The sequence below is a fragment of the Euwallacea similis genome, unplaced genomic scaffold, assembly GCF_039881205.1.
Source record: "Euwallacea similis isolate ESF13 unplaced genomic scaffold, ESF131.1 scaffold_57, whole genome shotgun sequence".
In the NCBI taxonomy this organism is placed as follows: domain Eukaryota; kingdom Metazoa; phylum Arthropoda; class Insecta; order Coleoptera; family Curculionidae; genus Euwallacea; species Euwallacea similis.
The window spans coordinates 220569-244354 of NW_027098682.1; the positions used below are offsets into that span (position 1 = coordinate 220569).

The 23786-nt window shown below is 38.5% G+C and overlaps 2 protein-coding genes across 2 annotated transcripts; one reads left to right on the plus strand and one right to left on the minus strand.

Moving 5' to 3' along the window:
- Window positions 1–1027: 1027 nt before the first annotated feature.
- On the minus strand, window positions 1028–6328 carry LOC136419017 (uncharacterized). Its single transcript, XM_066405205.1, has one exon. It carries the CDS (start codon window positions 6326–6328, stop codon window positions 1028–1030), a length of 5301 nt encoding a protein of 1766 aa, XP_066261302.1.
- Window positions 6329–22692: 16364 nt separating this feature from the next.
- On the plus strand, window positions 22693–23362 carry LOC136419023 (uncharacterized). Its single transcript, XM_066405208.1, has 3 exons — window positions 22693–22764; window positions 22815–23148; window positions 23262–23362. The coding sequence occupies exons 1-3, from the start codon at window positions 22755–22757 to the stop codon at window positions 23347–23349; spliced, it is 432 nt and encodes a 143-aa protein (XP_066261305.1). The 5' UTR covers window positions 22693–22754; the 3' UTR covers window positions 23350–23362.
- Window positions 23363–23786: the final 424 nt, after the last annotated feature.

Sequence of the window (23786 nt, forward strand, 5' to 3'; positions counted from 1 at the left end):
CCCGCTTGAGTATTTTTTGAAACAAGTACGCTGCCTAGATCTTTTAAATATTTGGAGTAAGCTGCCTTATGAATATTGTTGAGCGATATGCAGGGGTTCCTTCCTTTGAGGTTGGAGACACCACCCGCGCTTATTATACGAGAGCACTTACACGCTAGCACTATTTACGACACTTGTCGGTTCGCAGTATCGACGTTGTACTCCTGGTTGCGAGAGTCCAGGACGGACTAGCTTCTTGCTTAGCAAGCAAACACGTGGGATTTCCCGAAAGCCTTGGAATTTAGGACAACACTTTCAACATTAACAAGGTTTATTTACTAATTGTAACACATAGGTATGACTAAAATTTAGATGAGGAAACACGAGATTGGACGATCGCGATTCCGGTGACAGGTACAATTTTCGGGTACGAGTGGATTGCCGAGGTATCGGGACAACCTCAACGGTTCAACGTGATCGTGATGAGAGAGAGATCCTTGCTTCTCCCAGCCCTTAAGTACTGGGAGATGCTGGTCAGCAGACATAGGCGTGCCCCTTTTCGGAGCTCATTTTAGTTGAAGAAGGCCCATTTGGGCAGGCCTTATGGCCAAGGGCAAATTATCCCGTGACCGGAATATTGCTTTCATCCTGAGTGGGACGTGACGGAACCCCCAATTACAACCACCGCCGAAAGGTAATGGTGGGGAATTCCGATACCCAAGAACCACCTCCGATGCACATTTATGACTTGATTGCCTCGCAGTTTAACAAGTACAAAGTCGAGGAATTTGAATCATAAACCATTTCGAGTGAATTTAACGGATCGCGGCATCTGGAAGGCAACAAATGTAAGATGTGCAGGGGCGCAACTTAGGGTTTTAGCTTGATCGAGGAAGATATCAAGACTCAGTTCACCAACTCTTAACATCCTCCCCCCCTTGAAAGACCGTGCTGCGGCTTTCAATGGTATGTGGTAACGATATAATATGTACAAAAGATTGATGTGATTACTACTAAACTATCCTTAAATGTGCGTAGAGTCCACAACTTAGTCTATTGGCAGCAAGGCCACTCGCGTGACGGCTCTTTTGAGAGTTCCGTTTTTAGTCTTCACACTGACCACCCTCACTGCACTGTCCTGCCCAGGGTGGACGGCCGCGATTCGGCCCAGCGGCCAGCACAGGGACGGCACGTTATCTTCCTTCAGCAGGACCAAGGCTCCAACATGCACTTCGGGATTGGTCTGGAACTGCCACTTGTTTCGTTGCTGCAGCTGATGGAGGTACTCCTTTCGCCATCGAGACCAAAAGTGTTGTCCGACGCGCTGGAGATGCTGATATCGCTTGCCGAGGCTGATCTTGCTATCGGTGTAGTCCCGTTCGGCTATGGCCGTGATTTCTTGCCCAATCAGGAAATGGGCAGGAGTGAACGCATTTAGGTCATTGGGATCAGGACTTATGGGAATTAAAGGTCTTGAGTTTAAAATCGCCTCGATTTGAGTAGTTAGTGTGTAGAACTCCTCATAATGAAACCGAGAGCCATTCAAAACTCGCTTCAAGTGATGCTTGCAGGATTTTACCGCAGCCTCGTGAAGCCCCCCCCAATGCGGGGACCTTGCAGGCATAAACTGCCATTTTATGTGCGAGTTTGTCAGGAAATTTTGAAACGTGCTAGATCTTACGATGTTTCGTATCGCGATTAGTTCGTTTTTACAGCCTACGAAGTTCGTAGCGTTGTCGCTGTAAATAGAAGAGCACAGGCCTCGTCTCGATACAAATCTTTTCAACATGCTCAAAAACCCGTCGCTAGTCAAGTCCGTGACAACCTCGATATGCACAGCCTTGACTGCGAGACACACAAAGATACAAATGTACCCCTTGATTGTCTTTCGCGACCGCGTTTTTCCATCCTTTAGTTCAAATGGCCCGGCGTAATCAACAGCAACAGCTGAAAATGGGCGCGACGGAGTAACGCGAGAACTAGGCAGTTCACTCATCCTGGGAACGAGGGAGTTATTTGGATTGGCCTTAAAACAGACCACACATCGTCGGACGTGTGCCTTCACTACTTGCTTACCATTTAGGGGCCAGTACCTTTGTCTGACGTGAGCTAAGGTACATTGGGTCCCTGAGTGCAGGGTGCGTTTGTGCTCGCGGTCAATAACGAGGTTGGTAAATGGATGTTTGGCCGGCAGTACGATAGGGTGTTTTACATCATAAGAATAGCTTGAGTTTGTTAGCCTACCCCCAACTCTTATCATACTGTCCCGATCAATGAATGGAGATAAGGCCTTTAACTTGCTCTTGGTCGAGACGCGATTTCTCGTCCTTAAGTCATGATTTTCCGCGGGAAACGATTGTGACTGAACTACTCTTATGAGTTGCCATTCAGCCCGCTGCACTTCACCTGAGCTCAGAGGCCCCGACCCCCTTTCACCCTTAGGTAGCCTCGTATTGCTTCCAAATCTTGCACAATAGGCCATGACGCGTATTAATTTATGCAGATTCGAGAATCTGCTAAATATACAGTCTTCGGGATATTGTGCTACTAGCGATACCTCCGGCACTGGCCTAAATCCGGGAATGTCGTTCGTTGGAGTCGCGAATCTCGAGATGGACGGGTCTTCAGGCCACATATCTGGTTCCACGAGGAAGTTGGGTCCGTGGAACCATAGCCGAGAATTTTTTGAGTCCTTGATGCTTGTACCGCGCGATATAATGTCCGCGGGGTTCTCCTCAGATCGTATGTGATTCCAATCATCAATGGCGGTCAATGACTGTATCAGCGCCACTCTATTGGCGGTGAAGGTCTTCCATCTTTTCGGCTCATTTGCGATCCAACATAGAACGATCGTGGAATCGGCCCACAAAAACATTCTGGTTATGGGCTGCTTTAGAGCGTGGATGGACCTCTTCACCAGTTTTGCCAACAGCACAGCTCCGAGGAGCTCTAATCGCGGTAACGAGAGGGACTTTAGGGGACTGACGCGAGACTTTGCGCACAATAAGTGACTTTCAATTTTTCCGTTTTCGTCCGTTGATCGCAGGTACACGCAACATCCGTAGGCCCTTTCGCTGGCGTCCGAGAAACCGTGAACTTCTATCGATTTCGGGTTATTGACGAGAACATGGCGTGGGACTTGCAATAGACCTACCCTTGCTATTTCGCTTCTTAAGCCTAACCATTCCGAGTGCAACTGGCTTGGAATGCTCTCATCCCAATCGATTTTTAGCTGCCAGAGACGTTGAATCAACAATTTCACGCGCACCGTTAAGAAACCCAAGATTCCCAAAGGGTCGAAGATTTTTGCGACCCATGATAATATGATTCGTTTCGTGGCTCTGCTGTGAGTCTCCGCGAAGTTTTGCGAATTATATTCGAAAACGTCAAGACTTGGAATCCACGAAATTCCTAATGTCTTGCTGCTCGAGTTATCGCTTATGAGGTACTTGTCGCTTTCGTGACTGTCCCTGGCGATGTCGTCCAGTACCTTGTGCGCGTTTGATCGAAATTTTCTTAATTCGAATCCGTATTCCGATAAAACTCGGCGAATGCCTTCTCCCAACTGTTTAAGGGAGTCGAGATCTGAGGACCCAGTCAGCAAGTCGTCAACATAGAAGTCAGTCGCTATTATGTCAGATTCGCGCGGCCGTTGTTCGGCCACGTTTTTTGAGATCTCGAGCAAACAACGTGTTGCGAGGTACGAGGCTGAAGCGGTGCCGTACGTGACCGTGTTGAGTTGATAGTGCCTGACTTCTTCATTGGGCGTATCTCGCCAGACTATCCGCTGAAGGTTCCTTTCGTGCTTGTCCACCAATATTTGTCGATACATTTTCGTTATATCCCCGATCAAGACAAAATTATGTTTTCTAAAGCGTAGTAATATCGAGAATAGATCATTTTGCATCGTGGGCCCGACCTTTAGGACATCATTCAGTGATGAGCCCTTTGTTGTTTTGCACGCGGCGTCGAAAACTACCCGTAGCTTGGTCGTCATGCTCTCCTGTTTTTGAACGCAATGGTGTGGTATATAGTAAATCGGAACCTCCGACGAAGTTGGTTTACGCGGTACTTCTGTCATATGCCCGAGGTCCTTGTATTCACGCATGAAGGTCCGGTAGGAAGTTCCGAGTTCGCGGTCTTTTGCTAGTCGTCTTTCTATCGCGTATAATCGATTGAGCGCTGTTTGCTCGGAATCACCTAAATCCGTGACGCTAGATTTTAATGGAAGCCTTACTATAAACCTGCCATCTTCATCGCGAGTAGTTGTCTTGACGAAGTGCTCTTCGCATTCGCGTTCTTCCTTGGTCATGTGACTTAAAGAATGCGAATCGACCTCTTCGACAAGCCAAAATCTCTCCAAGCTCCCTTTTAACGCGTTTTGCGTGAGAAGACAGGTTGAGACCATTGCCTGCGTTCCACGAAGCTTGCCTGATTGGCACGGGACTCGGCCGGCTATTATCCAGCCGAGTAACGTCTTTTGCAATGTTGGAAGACTTCTGCCTAGTTTCAATTGTCCTATGCAGAGAAGGTCTAAAAATACTTCACATCCCAAGAGCATGTCGATTTCAGAGGGTACGTTGAAGTCCGGGTCGGCTAGTATTAACTCATCGGGAATATTCAAGTTCGATTTATCAAAATAATTTTGCGGCGCTACCTCCGTTATTTTCGGCACGACGAGAAAACTCAACCTTGTTCTGAAGGCCGTGGTTCGAGATGCAAATGATATTTCAGTGGCGTGCGATATTCTTGTCTGTATTTGATTTATGCCTAGGACGGGAATGTCAACCTTCGACGGTGTTAGTTGCAATCGTTTAATCAGGGCCATGCTAACGAAGTTAGATTGACTAGCTGAATCCAACAGGACTCTGCACGGAATTCGGGTTTTGTGCTTGCCGTGGGTGTCTACTACCGCCGTTGATAACAATATAAGGGAATTCCTCGCGTTTTGACAGGTATTCGCTAGTATCGGATATGACGCGTGCCGTTCCCCGGTACCTTCGGGTGGATTCGAGTCATCATCGCGAGAACTATTACCGTCGCCCCGCTTGATGTTTGCGTCATCAGCCCGCGAAGGTCGTTGCGGTTTGTGTAACAAAGTTGCATGCCCTTGCCGACATAATTTGCACCCCGACGAACGACATTCCGATAGTTTATGCCCGTGTCGTAAGCAATTTGTGCATAGATTCATCCCCTTCACCCTTTCAAAGCGATTCGAGATTGATAATTTTTTGAACTCCTCGCAGGAATATATGAAGTGCTCGCCCTTACAGAACGGACATGCCGGACGATATGTGCTACTTGTGGTGGCAAATGATCTGGACTCGTTAGATTTTCTAGAATTTGACCACAACCTTGCGTCCCCCGCTTCCAATACCTGGCACCTCTGCATTAAAAATTCATTGAACTGATCGACTTTCGGCGAGTTCATGCCTTGGGAATACTTCTCCCACTCGCGCCTCGTGCTGACGTCTAACTTTGACGCCAGAATATAAATCCACATGGTGTTCCACTCACGTACCTCTTCGCCCAAGGACTCTAACGCGCGAAAGTTCTTAAAAAAGTGGTTTGAGAAGTTTCTCAAGGCTGCGTACGATTCCTTGGTTAACGCGGGGAACTCCATGATCTCCCTTAAATGGGAGTGGATGATAAATTTTTTATTTTGGTATCGTCTTTCAAGAAGATCCCAGGCAATGGTGTAATTCGCGTTGGTAGGGGCCAGTGATGCTAATAATGTTTTTGGTTCGCCTCGAAGAGATGCTTCCAGGTAGTAGAAGCGTTGAGCATCCGATAATGCGTTATTGTCGTGAATTACCGCTCTAAACATATCTCGAAATCGTTGCCAATCTGCGTAACACCCGCTAAACTCAGGTAGGGTTAGAGACGGAAGCTTGATGAACGAATTAGCCGAAACACTCGATTCACCTGGGCTGGCGATTGCCTGTAACGATGCGCTCGTTGATGGTGACCCCGCGTTTCGACTCAAATTTGCGCTGCATTGCTGTTGATTACGAAAATGCTTATCTAGAACACTTTGCGCCATGGCCAAGGATTCGAAATATCGAGTTTCAAACCTATCACGTTCTTCTTCTAGTTCCCTTTCCTTGTAATTACTGGGAAAGTCACTTATTAGTAACTCCTCGTATTCTGTTTGGATTGACTTAAACTTGTCCAATATTGATTTTGCGCTATCATACCTAGCCTGAAGCAGTTCGATGCATTCGTGCAAATCGGCCTTATTTAAAAAACTTGCGAAGCGCGTTAGCTCACCTTTGATTTGGGCTTTGCTATTTTTTAATTTCTTTAAAACGAGTTCTGGGGCAAACTGTTCATCATCTATGAGAGACATCACACTACGTTCACAGAGTACAGACTAACGTGAAACCGTGGCGATATAAAATCAATGTCGAGAGGAAATCGGTGAGGGATATGGGTTGAGGGTTGCAAATATTGAAAGACTGACCTTTAAGCTGCTGTCCACTCCTTTACGAAGGCTTTCTCGGCGTCGCTGGGAAGATCCGGCTCGAAGGACCAAATGTTGAGCGATATGCAGGGGTTCCTTCCTTTGAGGTTGGAGACACCACCCGCGCTTATTATACGAGAGCACTTACACGCTAGCACTATTTACGACACTTGTCGGTTCGCAGTATCGACGTTGTACTCCTGGTTGCGAGAGTCCAGGACGGACTAGCTTCTTGCTTAGCAAGCAAACACGTGGGATTTCCCGAAAGCCTTGGAATTTAGGACAACACTTTCAACATTAACAAGGTTTATTTACTAATTGTAACACATAGGTATGACTAAAATTTAGATGAGGAAACACGAGATTGGACGATCGCGATTCCGGTGACAGGTACAATTTTCGGGTACGAGTGGATTGCCGAGGTATCGGGACAACCTCAACGGTTCAACGTGATCGTGATGAGAGAGAGATCCTTGCTTCTCCCAGCCCTTAAGTACTGGGAGATGCTGGTCAGCAGACATAGGCGTGCCCCTTTTCGGAGCTCATTTTAGTTGAAGAAGGCCCATTTGGGCAGGCCTTATGGCCAAGGGCAAATTATCCCGTGACCGGAATATTGCTTTCATCCTGAGTGGGACGTGACGGAACCCCCAATTACAACCACCGCCGAAAGGTAATGGTGGGGAATTCCGATACCCAAGAACCACCTCCGATGCACATTTATGACTTGATTGCCTCGCAGTTTAACAAGTACAAAGTCGAGGAATTTGAATCATAAACCATTTCGAGTGAATTTAACGGATCGCGGCATCTGGAAGGCAACAAATGTAAGATGTGCAGGGGCGCAACTTAGGGTTTTAGCTTGATCGAGGAAGATATCAAGACTCAGTTCACCAACTCTTAACAAATATATTAGCAATTGTAAACTACAAATAAGACTACCATGCTTCATTCATCATAATCGACCCGAAGCTCGCGTTCATGTCGATGGTCCACCGTCATCTCAAAAGATGTGTCCGCAGTGTGTTTATAGACTCTAAGTTGTTACTCTGTTTACTTTCCATAGAGAAAACTATATCAACTGTATTGGAAATAAATTGATACAATGTAAGATGATATGTACATTTCGTCTGATCATTGCAAATATTAATTAGCCCCCTAAGGCGTTCGCGTGTTTTCATTCGGTGACTTAAGTGACACATAAAAAATGGTGATCCATTTGGCAGTATAAATATTTTAAGGAAATTGACATTATACCGATCGATTTTGCTGTATATAAATCTTTCCAAATTAGAATACATACTTCTAGCAAAAGACTTTTTCTCAATCAAAAAGGAAAACAAGACAAATATGAAATACTTAATCTCACTCGCACGATTGGAAAACAGGTATAAATAAGTTCATTTTGAATTTAGTAAAGAAGTTTACTGAAGCCACTGTAACCAATACTAGATACGGGAAAAGTATATTGCTGCACCTGGAAAGCAACCTGGTCTTCCTACCTCGGAGAGTGACCGAAACGTTTGCGCTCCAAGTACATAATTTCATTGAAGGCAAATACGCATTGATCTTTAGGGGCAACAAAGACGTTGGAAAGCCTAACCCACTAATTTTGTTTGAAATCTCTTTGACATCATCATCATCATCAGAAACGGTGAGCTAATAATTTGTAGAGCATCATGAATCCGACTGAATTATTAAAACATTCTATAAATGTAACACGTTTTAAAAAAGTTAGACAGCAAGGTGTCGCTACATTTTGTAAGAAAAGCCTTACTATTTGGTTGAACCGTGTACAAAAATTGATTACACTTTGTGATAATTTAATCGGTAAAGGCGATTTGTCATATCATATGCGTCGCAAATTGCAGACAAAAGCACAACAACTTAACGTAATTAAAAAACTACTTCAACTTAAATTACATAATATCAGAAGAGGAGGAGGGTTATCGAATCAAGAAACGAATAGAGTTGAAAGTAGGGTTTCGTGGCAGAACGTAGGCTCATGTTTCAACCAAAATGTAACAACAAACATTATTATTAATTTAACGCATAAAGATGTAAATAAATTCCTAGATGATTCTCTTCTTTTATTTGAAGAGAAGATAAAACTGTTGTTAAAGCAAAATCCAGTTCTTAAGGTAGGTTCTACATTTTGCGGGGATTTTATTTTAAAAAAAATTGATGATAAGGAAATAATTGACACTTTATATTTTAACACAAAATATGCAATCATTGATGTGGGAACAAATTTACCTAGCTGGTTTCACATAAATATTCAAGACCAAATATTAAACCAACTATCGGAATTTCAAGAACGTGATTCAGGCTTTGCTCTGCAAAAAATAAATTATTTAGAAATTAATATTAATAAATTTGCAATGCGTAATGGCTCGACTTTAATCAAATTACCTAGTGAAACTTCGAAGAAACGCGCTTGCATTAATATTCAAAACAATGATCAAGCCTGTTTCTATTGGTCAATTGTGAGTGCTCTCTATCCTGTAAACGGTAAAAATAACAACAATCGTATTAGTTCATACCCACATTACAGAACTGTTTTAAACATTGTAAATTTAGAAATACCTATGCCTTTAAACAAAATATATAAATTTAAAAAATTAAACAATATATCAGTAAATGTTTACGGCTTAGAAATGTCAACGGTTCTAGAAAAGAAAAAGCCATTCTATACAATGGTTCCAGTTAGATTGACACGTCCAAAATTAAATCAACATATTAGTTTGCTTTTAGTTCATAACAAATATTATCCTAAACTAAATGGCTATGATCCGATTCCCACAGGTGCAGAAGAAGAAGAAAATGTTAATATCACTTATCACTATTGTTGGATTAAAGATTTATTACGATTAGTATCCCAACAGTTAAACAAACATAACGGACGTAAATTTATTTGTGATAGGTGTTTAAATTATTTTTCCAACCAAGATAATTTATCAGCACATGAAGTATTGTGCGCCGAGTTGAATGACTATCAAATTTTGTTTCCCAAATATGACTTTATAGAGTTTAAAAATTATGCTTATAAACAAACAGCTCCATTTGTTATTTATGCAGACTTCGAAAGCCAATTGGAAAATGTTTCAAATGATAATGATTTGGGTAAATATCAAAAACACGTTCCTTTTAGTGCAGGATATTTCGTCAAATGTACATACGATGAATCTTTATCCCAATTCAAAATGTTTCGAGGCGCAAACTGCGTAAAATGGTTTGTTAATGAAATGATTGAATTATCAAAAATTATTTATAACGAAACGAAAAAGAACATTCCCATGAACGTCCAACTCGACTTAACAATGAGCAAAATTTGCCACATTTGCGAAAAACCGTTTTTCCCTAAAGATGAAGTTGTTCGAGATCACGATCATTTCACAGGCATTTTCAGAGGATTTGCTCATTCGTTGTGCAATTTAAATTTTCGTAAACAATTTGTGATTCCGATAGTCTTTCAGAACTTTTCTGGGTATGATTCCCATTTTTTAATCAAACTTCTATGCAAAAATGGCTGTTTGTCTGTACTACCTATTAACAAAGAAAAATATATTTCATTTACCCATCATGTGACGCAGGAAAATAACATTAAATTTCGCTATATCGATTCGTATAGATTTTTGGGTGCTTCTCTTGATGAACTCGTAAAATCAATGCACACGGAAAATTTAAAATTCTTAAAAAGTCAATTTTTAGACGTGGCGGAAGAAAAATTTAAACTCTTAACGTGTAAAGGTGTATTTTGTTACGATTACATCGATAGTATTGATAAACTTGATGAAAAGACTTTGCCATCCAAAGAACATTTCTATAATAAACTAGAAGATTCTCACATCGCTGACGACAAATATAAGCATGCGTTGAAGGTGTGGGATTCTTTTAATATTCAGACATTAGGAGAATATTCAGATTTGTATTTGAAAACTGATGTCCTACTTTTAGCCGATGTTTTCGAACATTTCAGATTAAATTGTATTTCAACGTACAATCTTGATTCTTGTTGGTATTTTACCATGCCTGGATATACTTGGGACTGTATGTTGAAGTACACTAAATGCAAGTTGGAACTATTGCACGATATCGATCAAATAATGTTTATTGAAAAGGGTATTCGCGGTGGTGTTTCTGTATGTAGCAGTCGATATTCGGAAGCAAATAACAAGTACATGTCTAATGACTATGATCCTCTAAAACCCTCTAAATACCTTCTTTACTTGGATGTAAACAATTTGTACGGCAAAGCAATGTGCGAACCGTTACCATACGGAGGCTTCGAATGGACGGAAGATGTCAATTTTAATGTGCCAACTATTTCTGACGACTCACCCATAGGGTACATTTTAGAGGTAGATTTAGAGTACCCGAAAAGTATACATGATAAGCATAAGGACTTTCCTTTTGCACCCGAACATCTTAAACTACCACATTCCAAATTGTCAAAATTAATGACCACTCTGTTTCCTAAAAAACAATATATTGTTCACTATAGGAATTTGAAGCAAATGTTAAATCATGGATTAGTACTGACAAAGATTCACAAAATTTTAAAGTTTAACCAATCGCCATGGTTAAAATCCTATATTGAATTAAATAATGGGCTTCGAACACAAGCCAAATCGACTTTTGAGAAAAATCTATTCAAACTCTTTAATAACGCGGTGTTTGGGAAAACGATGGAAAATATTCGGAAACATCGGGTAGTTAAAATTGTTAAATCTTGGGAAGGGCGTTATGGTGCAAAAAATTTAATTTCAAATCCTAGGTTTCATAGCAGATTAATTCTAGATGAAAACATTATTATTATTGAATTGAAAAAATCTGTCATCTGCTTCAATAAACCGCTCTACATAGGCATGACAATTTTAGACTTGTCTAAAATATACATGTACGACTTTCATTATGAGTATATGCAATCCATAATGGGGGTTGATCGTTGCAAGCTCATGTACATGGACACCGATAGTTTTATTTACGAACTCCGTTGTAATGACGCCTACGAGGAAATCATAAAAAAAAGATCTAACAAAATTTGATACCTCCGATTATCCTATTAATAATCAATACGATATCCCCCTGGTAAATAAAAAAGTCTTGGGGCTAATGAAGGATGAAGCAAATGGGCGAATAATTTCTCATTTTGTAGGACTTAGATCGAAAATGTACAGTTTTAAGCTTCACAACGAAGACATTACCACAAAAAAAGCGAAGGGGGTGAAATATTCTATTGTACGTAACAAATTAACGTTTACAGACTATATAGAGTGCTTAAAAAATTACGACATCACATCGGTAACCCAACGGTTTATTCGTTCCTACAATCATGAAGTTTATAGCGTTGAACAAAACAAGATTGCATTAAACCCTTATGATGATAAACGACAAATTTTACCAAACAGCTTTGATACCCTACCTTACGGACACTTTAGCATCAGTAGTAGTAGCAATTAGTCTTGTAAACAAAAAATATCCAATTGTTCGTTAACTTAATATTAAAAAAATAAATATAGAAAACTAGGACAACATTTTTGTTTTACTTACCCCCAGTCCGACGCCCCTGTGCACCACCACCACGGTACATAAATCCCCTAACGACGGACCTGTGCTCGGAAAAACACACACTCCCGTCACCCCTGTCAAATGCCACTCATGTTACTCCATACACCTCACTCTTGTCCCGTTGTCGAGGTGTGGAAAACACTAGGCGTTTTCCTTCAGGTGTCAGAAATAGGATTGCCACACAGAACTCGTAAACAGGAACTTTGTGTTTTATTACTAAACTTAGAATAAACTTAATTCTACTATGTACAGAGTCTGATTGTTACCAGTTGGAGTACATGTGGAGGGTGCGAGGCCCGAAAGAGAAAAGAGACCGTTGGTGGTGTGGCCAACGGTTTTATATGGTTTTGATGGAACTATCCAGAATGTATTCCCGGAAACCATTATGGAAACAGTTTTCCCGCCGTTGTTTAGTTCTCTACAGAACCAAGATGTTCTGGCTCGCAGTGCACTGTCACTGTCATTGTAGACTGGTGACACTGCACGCGCTACTGGCTCCGCCACACTCTTGACAAATGTCATTCCTGTCACTCTTGAGTGCACCAGTACCACGGTACATAAATCCCTAACGACGGACCTGTACTCGGAAAAAACACACACTCCTGTCACTCCCGTCACCCCTGTCAAATGCCACTCATGTTACTCCATACACCTCACTCTTGACAAATGTCATTCCTGTCACTCTTGAGTGCACCAGCACCACGGTACATAAATCCCTAACAACGGACCTGTACTCGGAAAAAACACACACTCCTATCACTCCCGTCACCCCTGTCAGATGTCACTCTTGTTACTCCATACACCTCACTCTTGACAAATGTCATTCCTGTCACTCCGGGGAGTTTTCGCAATGCACATGGAGCTCTCGCATTAACGGAACGACAAAGAAATAACGTGATGTCATGCTCTCCTTGTATAACTACTATGGGCATATGGACGTATGGGCGTCTAGTCTTAGTTTTTGTATTTAAGCTTTAAAGAAATTAGAATCTTTTTCTTCCCTTTTTGGATTTTGCGATGCTCACAAGCTTGTTCGTTCCGACTTTATAAATCTACCCCTAAGAATTCGTTAAGATAGTGTTAAGTGCTTTAATTAGCGTATTGTATTAGCTTAATCAGTGCAGTAAATGATTTAATGAAGTATTAACGAGTTTTCACTGTTCGCGAGTTCCGTAAAAACCACGTAAAATATAATCACGAGGGTGGTCTCTCGCGCCAACCAAGGAACGCACCCCTTAACCCAAACAGAGTAAGTCACTGGATTCCACATAAAAAGATATGTAAGGTTCCGTTTTTACTTAGTAGATAACTTATAAGATTACTGAATTACAATAGGTGTCTGAAAATGCACAATTCTCAATTTCGCCCTGTATTTCAAAAACCAAGAGAAGATGATAAATCTGTTTGCGGCATCGTTTGTTTTACAAAAAAGTGACACAGTTTGTGAAAACCCAACCCCGAACTGCAATAATAACGGAGATCCCCTGCAAAAGTGTCGAAAACTAGACACCCTGTACAACTAGTCCATAATGATGTTCAACGCTTTGCTTTTTGTCAAATTGGTGGCCGTAACACTTTGATTTACTGCCACTTTTTTAAACATTTCTCGCTTCGTACGTTCGGTCCAGGCACATTTTCTTCCTCTTCCTGACAATGTTACAATTATTTTCAATGTTTTTAATTTTTTTTTGTAATAGATTGGATTGTTGATCCGCTTCTACCAACAATTTTAGCGATTTTACGTTGCGATTTTCCTTTATTATTTAATTTTATAATTGATGCTCTTAAATGAGGAGAAACTTCAGAATAGTTTAAAATTAACTCGTCTTCTGTAAATGTGAATAGTACTCAGATATCACAAATACTTTGTTCAATTTATCTGGAGGGGCTTTACAAAAAAGAAATGAGGAAATACCAAATATTTTGTTGGACGAGCCAAGTGGGCGAATAATTTCGCTCCGCATGATCATGAGTTATGTAACCACAAATCTCTTTCTGGAGACATACCTGTTTCTAGACGGTCATCTGGCCGCCATACCTCCTTTTTGTTGAATCACTCACTGGTACAAGGACGCTTAATATCATAAGACCCTGGGAATTCCCAAGGGTCTACTACGTTTGGTAGCCATGCCGCTCATTGTCGGATCAAGGCCTTTATTTGGTGCAAGAACTCTCGCAGTCATAAACCGTGGGGACCAAGGAGAACGGACGATATAAAAGTTGCCCTTAGCCATAAAATATCATCATGGTCCAAACAGGTCACGTACCTAGGAGTTGCTATGGACGAGAAACTTACGTGGAAAGAGCAAATATCCAGGACCAGAAACAGGGCCAAAATAACAAGAGCAATACTCTATCCCTTAATAGGGAAAAAGTCTAAATTGCCGCTAAAAGCAAAACCACGCTTATAAAAACAGTCATACAGCCGCAGCTAACATACGCGTCAACGGCGTATGTTAGCGAGCTATGCAGCAAGGACGCACCTAAAGAATCTTCAGGCAGTGGAAAACATTGCTCTGAGAACGACTCTTAATGCGACAAGTGTCATTAAAAATCATGCAATAAAGATGTTTCAAGCGACAGAGTAACATCCAAACAAGCTGATCAAGAAGGCAACGGATTATAATCCGGAGGATGTCTTCCCGCATAAAAGGCCAAGATACCAGCTGCAGGTAAATTAACTAACAGTGGATAAATTCACGAAAAGCCAGAACAAGAAAAGTCACTCCGGCAATGTTGAGGCGAGAAAATCAAATGGCTGTTGGTTTTCAAATGTCATCATTCAAGTCCGACAACCATAGATAAAAGGAGCCGATTAAGAAGCAGAACACAAGAGGACAGCAAACGGGCTAAAGTCCCCAAATCGGCGGGGGTCCCAAATCAGGCCCTCGGGAGCACCACCAAACAGCAGGAGGCGAACTTCCCAGAAGATCATTCCAAATCGAAACGGCGCAGAGCAAGAAAGCGATAGTCCCGCTTGACTCTGACACCTGAGGTCCCAAAAGAAACCAAAAACGACCCAAAAGTCAGATAGAGGATTGAGAGCACTTGCCTCAAACAAAATTCTCCGCAAAAACGGTTTTTTTTAGTGGGTGAAACCCCACACGGGCTACGCCACGCACGGGCACCAGTATCGTCTTACCAACAAGATTTTTTATCCCCTCCCCTCCCCAAAAAAAAATATATATCATCATTTCGTATCACAATTTTCTTGTAAGCAGTTGTGCTGCCGGTTTGACCTGTGTATTAGTTTTGTGTAATAAAATAGTTTTAAGTATAAAAATCCATTACACAAAATTGAGAAACATAATTCATGGTCCAAGAAATGTTGAAAAGAACATTCCCTTTGAAAAGTCTTGCATCCCTACGTTAATTACAAACATAAATTTATTATATCCCTAATAGTATTGTTAGATATAATATAATTGGAAAATCACAATATTACGAGATTAGAATGACCAGCGATGACACCTGGCACGGCACTGACAGAAGCATTAATTCTTACCTACCTAGTACAGGGTGTTTCAGAATAGTATGTCATAAACTTAAGGGGTGATTCTGTAAGTGATTTTGAGAAAAAAAGTTTATAGGAAAAATACAGGGTGTTAAAGTTTGCTATATTTTTTTGTTTTTTTTAATATGTCAAGACTTGTATTAAATATTTTTATCAAACTTGGTGGACATAATTAAGGTGTAGACGAACTTTTAAGAGAAAAATTAATTTAAACATTTTATAATAATTTTAAAATCCGGTTTTTAATAAAATAAGAAATTACAGACATTCTTTTTCAATTTTTTTGCATGAAAACGCTTGATGTTACGAAAAAAATTCAATCAAGAGATCATTTCTTTAACAAAAAGAACTAAAATTGAGAAAACGATTTTTATTTTTTGAAAAAACAGGGGTAACATATTTTTCACAAAAAATAATCAGGGTCATGGTTTTGGGGGCGCCACTTTTTAAATTTAAAAATTCGTTTTTCTCTTATAAGACGTGTTTCTACACCTAACTTACGCCCACCAAGTTTGATATACTTAAATGTCTAATGCAGGTCCGGAATTACTAAAAAATATATATATAGCAAACTTTATCACCCTGTATTTCAGGCAGAGAGCGAGAATGGACCTAGGTTCATATAAACTTTTTTTCTCAAAATCACTCATAGAATCACTCCTTAAATTTATGACATACTATTCTGAAACACCCTGTACAATAGTTTCCCTGATCCTCCATCTTTTTGTAAATTGGTTGGTAATACAGTTCTTCTTTGTACACCTGTTCCATTCAAAAACACTCGGCAGCCTGTTAATATCTCTGATTTTAAAAACAAAATTATTCTTGTTGTAGATTTTAATAAAACTATCACTACTCCAACGAGGACCTCAGAAGGAGCGATATGTTACCTAATTGTAATCCCAAATGTAAGTTTTTGTCGCGACATAATAAAAAATACTCTAAAAGAGGAAATTTAGGTAATTTGTTATATTACTGTTACACTTACGTTACAAGATTATACAGGGTGTCCCGAAATCAGGTGTCAATAATTTACAGGCGTGGTAAACTTGTCAAAATAAGACCAATGAACAAAATAGTAATAGATCAAAAATATACAGTGACGGAACTAGAGCCCTTCGAAGGCACTCCTTGATAAATTTATTATTTAGAATACTTGTAGAACCGTTAAAGATAATTAAACGGAAGTTGGCATACTTACATAAAATTGTATACTAAATTTGATGGTGATATTCATTTGTTACCAAATATGTCAGTAGCGTGCGTTTTGGGTGGGACGCAGGGTATTTTGAGATCTAACTTTTTTGTGCGCCATCTATCGGTAAGTTTTATTTTAAATAATAGTTATTTGAACTATTTTACGCATAAAAGGTCCTCTTATTACAAGTTACTATCTCTCACCGTTTTTGAGAAAATTGCAGTTTTGTACTTGTTTGATCTAAGCTTTCACGAATAATTATACTTGCAGATTTTACGACTTATTAACATAACTGTCATTAATTTATTATTATTATTTGTATTATTTTCCAACCAAAATACATATTTTAATAATATTTTACACTTATAAAATTATGCTAAAAGCACAATTTTCCCGCAATTATTAACCTATTTTATTTATTATTACCACAATCATCGTAAATAAATACCTAATTATTGTTATCATTCGTCTAAGAATTGCCCAAAAACAGTTCTGTTTTCTTTTATGCTCAAGCGTTCTCTTATAATAGCTTGCGAAGCTCTTTGCATATGTTGCCAATTCTGCCGAATTTCAACAGAAGCGGCAAATATTCTATTGACAAGTTCTTCTCTCGTCTTAACCTCGGCGGATTAAATTAATTCAGTAAGCCGGCCCCAAAAAAAGAAATCCAGGGGATTCAAATCTTGCAAATGCGCAGGCCAATGAGTTGGCCCAAACCGACCTATTCATCGTCCAAGAAATCGGTTGTTTAAATAATTTGTAATTATTCTCCCGTTATGAGCTGAAGCTCCGTCTCACTGGAACCACATTAAGCCTCTTACATTTAATAGGATGTCCTCCAGTAATTCCGGAAGTACTTTTCGTAGAAAAATTAGATATCCCTGTGCATTCATTAATTATTTCCACGGGCCCTACCAAGTTTTTATTAATTATTTCTGCCCATAAATTAACTGAAAATCTATGTTGAAATCCAGTCGTTCGAACAGCCTTGGGGTTTTCGTCTGCCTATAAATTATTGTTATGAAAATTGAAAATTCCATTTCTTGTGAATGTGGATTCATCGGAGAAAAGTATTAAAGGTACCACGTTTACATTGTTTACGATCCAGCTTGAAAATGTTACCCTTGGAACAAAATCCCTCTCTAGCAGTCCATGGCCTCGTTGATAGTGAAATGCATGTAACCCTTACATTTGAAGAGTTCTTCCAATCTAAAGAATTTTTGGTCTTATTCCCTGCTGTAAAATTATTGAAAATTGATTCTAACACCCTTGAACCCGGGACATTCGTCTTCCTCTCTAAATTTCGAATCATAATTCCTGGCAGTTCCATAACCTCCTCGACTCCGTCAAAATTATCGTTTTGTGCTCGTCCCTGGCCTCTAACCCTTTCAAAACTTCCATGTTCTTTTAATCTCCTAAAAGCAGTTGCAAATAATCGACTATCTGGTATTCTTCTATACGGAAATCTTTGCTCGTATTCCCACCGTGCAGCAGTAGCGCTTCCATTTGTAAAACCATAAATAAAAACTATGTCGGCAACTTCTCTATACGAATACTGCTCCATTTTCACACAAACAGAATAATAATTTAACTTAAATTGAATGCAGCAAAGGAAAATAGACTTTTCGAAATAATATAACAGGAGCCCACTACAATAATTGAACATTTGGAAACTCAGTTTAATTCGCGAAAGCTCAGATCAAACAAATACAAAACTGCAATTTTCTCAAAAACGGTGAGAGATAGCGACTTGTAATAAGAGGACCTTTTATGCGTAAAATAGTTCAAATAACTATTATTTAAAGTTAAACTTGCTGATTGATGGCACACAAAAAGTTAGATCTCAAAATACCCTGCGTCCCACCCAAAACGCACACTACTGACGTATTTGGTAACAAATGAATATCACCATCAAATTTAGTATAAAATTTTATGTAGGTATACCAACTTCCGTTTAATTATCTTTAACGGTTCTACAAGTATTCTAAATAATAAATTTATCAAGGAGTGCCTTCGAAGGACTCTAGTTCCGTTACTGTACATTTTTGATTTATCACTATTTTGTTCATTGGTCTTATTTTGACAAGTTTACTACGCCTGTAAAGTATTTACACCTAATTTCAGGACACCCCGTATAGTCAGTGTTTTGTTAACGTTATATCTCAACAGGTAGGTCCCAAATTGAAAAATTTCATAGGAAAATCCCCCCCTAAAATAGCTGGTAGAATACATTGTTAAAACAATTGACCATTATTCCGAAACACCCTGTATACTACGTATGTTACTTAATCAGTAACTTTGCATAGATTTGTCAATTTTAAGGAACTACCGGCCCTACTAGACCCCCTAAAAATATTTTCTAGAGATTTCTTAGAGTCACTTCAGTAATAAAAATTTTTGTCGGAACTTAGTACTTGCTCCACTTACCAAAATACAGCCGCTGTCCATCGAAAACCGGACAGGCTGTATATGCTGCAGCATCTGATATTAATAATAACACTTTCTTACCATGTTTATCTGACCATAAAGATGATAAAGAATCATTTACAAAGCAAGCAATAGAAGCAAAGTTTGTCTGTTGTAGTTGTTTGCATGCAACTAATAGGTGTACAAAAAGAAACCGAGCAATGAAGTTATATGCAATAAAAAAACATACTTAGACACGTTCAATTCGCCTGCAATTGTAAGCAGGTATTGTTAATTTATGACTTTTTATATGATAAAAGTTTCAGTTGTTTAGGAGCTGTAGTTCAGTGCACAAAACGTAAATGGAGACATGGATATTTCCAAGCAATGTTTGAGAATATCAATGTTGTTCTGTTTTAAACTGAACAAAAATGCTGCTGAAACAACAGAAATAGTTAATTCGGCTTGGGGAGATAATTCTGTTGGTGCATCAACTATTAGGAGATGGTTTAAGAAGTTTCATGAGGAAAATTTTTGTCTTGAGGACGATCCACGTGCGGGTGTCGAAAAAAAGTTTCAAGACGAAGGACTGCAAACTTTACTGGATGAAAATCCATGCCAAACTGAAAAACAACTTGCAGAGCAGTTAGGAGTAACTCAACAAGCAGTTTTCAGTTCGATTGCATGGAATGGGAAAAATTCAAAAAGCAGGAAAGTGGGTTCCTCATGAGCTAACCGAAGACAATAAAAATCGAAGAGTTGACATCTGCATGAACTTGCTTTCTCGGTATAAAAGGAAGAATTTTCTGCATAATATTATTACGGGAGATGAAAAGTGTGGATTTTGTATGACAATCCTAAGCGCAGAAAAACATGGGTTGACCCAGGCCAGCCATCCACATCAGTTGCAAAACCGAACATTCATGCCAAGAAAATCTTACTGTGTGTCTGGTGGGATTGTAAAGGAGTCATTTACTATGAGCTTCTGGAACCCGGTCAAACTGTTACAGCTGACCGTTATCAGGCCCAAATGATCAAATTAAGCGATGCTCTGGAGGAAAAAAGACCATTTACGGGCCAAGGAAGTCGGAAAGTGATATTGCCGCATGATAATGCTCGTCCGCATACAGCTAAACCGACCCAGGAACTCATCTTCTCGTTAGGCTGGGAAATGCTCCAGCATGCGGCGTATTGTCCAGACTTGGCTCCTTCCGACTTCCACTTGTTCAGATCCATGCAGTCTCATTTAGCTGACCAACGATTCTTGAATGTTGAAGATATTCGAAAATGGCTTGATAACTATTTTTCGACGAAACCACTAAGCTTTTATCACGAGGGCATCCATCGTCTACCCAGTAAATGGCAAAAGACCATAGACAGTTATGGAAATTATTTTGATTACTAATATTTTCAATAACTACGTTTTTAATGAAGCTTAATTTCGCCAAAAAATGCTCAGTTTCTTTTTGTACACCTATTAAATATGGTACTACAGGTTCTCTTTCTGTCATTTTTCCTACAGAGTGGCAATGTATATAACAGTACTGTCCGTAGTCTCGTCAACTGAAATCCATATGTGGTCTTTATCAATATTTTCTATAATTTTTTGCATTTTTAATTCATACAGTTTTGGTAAATAATTTTTTCAAACAGTAGGTTCACTCGGAATTGTTTTTTTTATTTATTTTCCCAAAAAAACCTCTCCAAACATTATTATGGAGGCAACGCTTTGGCAAATTTATGGCCACCATAGCTTGGCACGAATCCAAATTAAGTTTTTTTTTATCCTCTTCACTATGATCTTTTTGATTAGGCGTTTCTCGTTATCTTTGGTGGCGTTTTATTTGTACATGCTGCTGTAATTGGGATTTCCCTTTAGCTGCCACTTTTTAACATAATATATAAATAATCAATTATTAATCATTTATTCATAGTAGTTTCACTGTGACATGCATATAAATCTCTTACCTGTATATTTCATACATTTCAATTTACGTGTTCTCCATCAAAACCGACACATTTCTCAGTTGTTGTTTTTAGCCACATGTGAATCAACTTACTCTTTTTATCAACTTTCGACATTTTGCAAAAATATAGTAATTGTTTGATAGGATACACTCAATATTCTCTATAAGAATAAAAATCACCATCAACGTCGAGTACTTCTATCGCAAGAAAAACAACAAAAAACATTATTAACAAAATTCCAAGTAAATATCTCATGCTTATATGCAAAAATATGAAAGTGCATGCAAATATGCAAAATATCCAAAATCTAAAGTATTGCATTTTGATCCCTATAAGATAAAACAAATTTTGGTACAATCCTCACCTTTGTATTCATTACTGCCAAAAATATGCAGTTGCATAAAAATCCATTTTCTAATAATTATAAAAGTATATGTTTCTAGGAAGAATGCTAATAAAATAATAAAAAATATTCAAATATGTATTTGATATAATGCTCTTTAATAAATTTAATAATTAAATAATTAATAATTTTCATAATTAATAATTTAATAAATATTGCTTTTTGTTCCAATGTAAAAACACAATTTATAGGACTCAGAAAAGTTTAACTAACTAACACACAAGTCTGTGGAGTTTTGGAAAAGGCTATTTTTAAGGAGATTAAGTTGATTCATTTATATTAGAGATTACACAAAACATATCAAAGACATACGGGTTCAATTCAAATAATTCCATGGCCTACTATAATATAGAATTGAATTTTTTACTTAAACAACGAAAATTACGTCAAAAAATAACAACAAAATTTGATATAAACATATATCGAGAAATGTTTCATTAACGAGCTATGGTTTTTAAAGCACGGACTGATGATGGTTATTTTGAATTTTTTTCAAAACTGAAACTTATTTGAAAACTTACTTTAAAAATGCGTCTTTTCAGTTCCTTGTTTTTTTTTTTTTTGTTTAATCGTTTTGATGCGGTTAATAGATTATCGATTTAGAAATCATTTGTATTTGTCATGCAATGCAACATTCAAATTCATTTTATTCGAAAACGAAGCGTTCCATTAATGCGAACCAAGAGTACTTTTTTTTTCTGGAAATGTACGTAGCAACTAAAAAATCGAGCACATAAAAAAATGTAACATTCTTTAATTTCGACAACCCCCGTGCAACACGCCTCTGACGGAATATTTCCGTTCGGCCACAACTGTCAATTAAGGTTTAAAAAGTATAAAATCATATCAAATTTCATAAAGTTATCTTGCACCGTTTTGGAAATATTTCGAAATAACCATAATCAGAGTTACCTCTTTAAAGCATCATAGCTCGTTAAGGAAGCATTTTTCGAGATTTGTTTGTTTAAATTTTTGTGTTATTTTTATCTTAATTCTATTTAATTTATTATGTTTTATTTTATTATTAATTTTGGAACACCCTGTATAATCACTGTAATATTTTCGATATGGCCGCGCAATCTTACAGCATAAATAGATACTATATAAGAATAACATCCCTACATTACAGTTTCCTTCATCGATCAATAATGAAGTTCTGGTAAACGATACGCGCAGCTTATTTTGGCATTTCACATTCAACAATCAAACCTAACTTTTTATTAGCTGGTCTAACGTGATATTTATTCACACCATTATGACAAAAAGTTAGTATAACAGACACGTTTTAAAGACATAATAACCTTTTCGTTTTCAGTGAACGACATCGTAGAACAGTGGAAAAAATTCCACCTAACTAAGCTACAGAAAATGCCTTACAGATGTATGTTAGAAACCTCCTATGGACTAAGAATTCCCGAAGCCATTTTAACCATAATTACGACCGAAGGAGAACGAAGATTGGAGATTTCAGATCCCGTAGGCGTAACAAAATCTATTTTATTTTTCGACCAGCTAAATGGATTTAGCCCGAATGTACGACGAGGAACTATACAATTAGGATATGGAGAAGAAAATCTCATTTTCACGCTTACCTTTTCCTCACAAGCCTTTTACAATAGTGTTTTAGACCAATTAAACATTTTTTTAAGGTAATAAAATGTTGCAACGTGATTGTAACTACATTTTATATACAGTACATCTAAAAAGTATCTTCTGACTTTTTGTATGAAATGTGCACACTAATTATTTAATTTTACTTCAGGGAAATTGGTAACATGCCTACACCCCCAAGCAGTAGTTCTGATAGTAATAGTTCTGACACCAGCACCTCTTCAAATGAAGAAGTGTAAAGTCTCATTTACATAAAACTTACAATTAGTGGCGTAGGTATTGCAATGCTTACCATAGTGTAAAAGTTTATACCAGTATAAACCAGTATACCAGTATAAACTTTTATACTATGGTTAGCGTTTCAATACCAATGCCACTAAGTTCTATGTAAATGAGACTTTACATGTAATGTTCCAAGGGTTGATGTTGCAAATCTAGAGGTAAGTATCAAAGAAAGTAATAAGTATGAGGAAGAAAACCTTTTTTCTATGTTGTTCCAAGAAAATAGAATTTTCCTCCTGGGGGAGTATTTTCCTCCTTATCTATAATAACTACACAGAATATTTGTCACAACAGTCTTTTGTCCATCTTCCTTAAAATCTGTCTCTCAGTGGATTTATAAGAGTGTTATATTACATTGGGTGTAATTGACATTTATATTCAGAGTGAAATATGG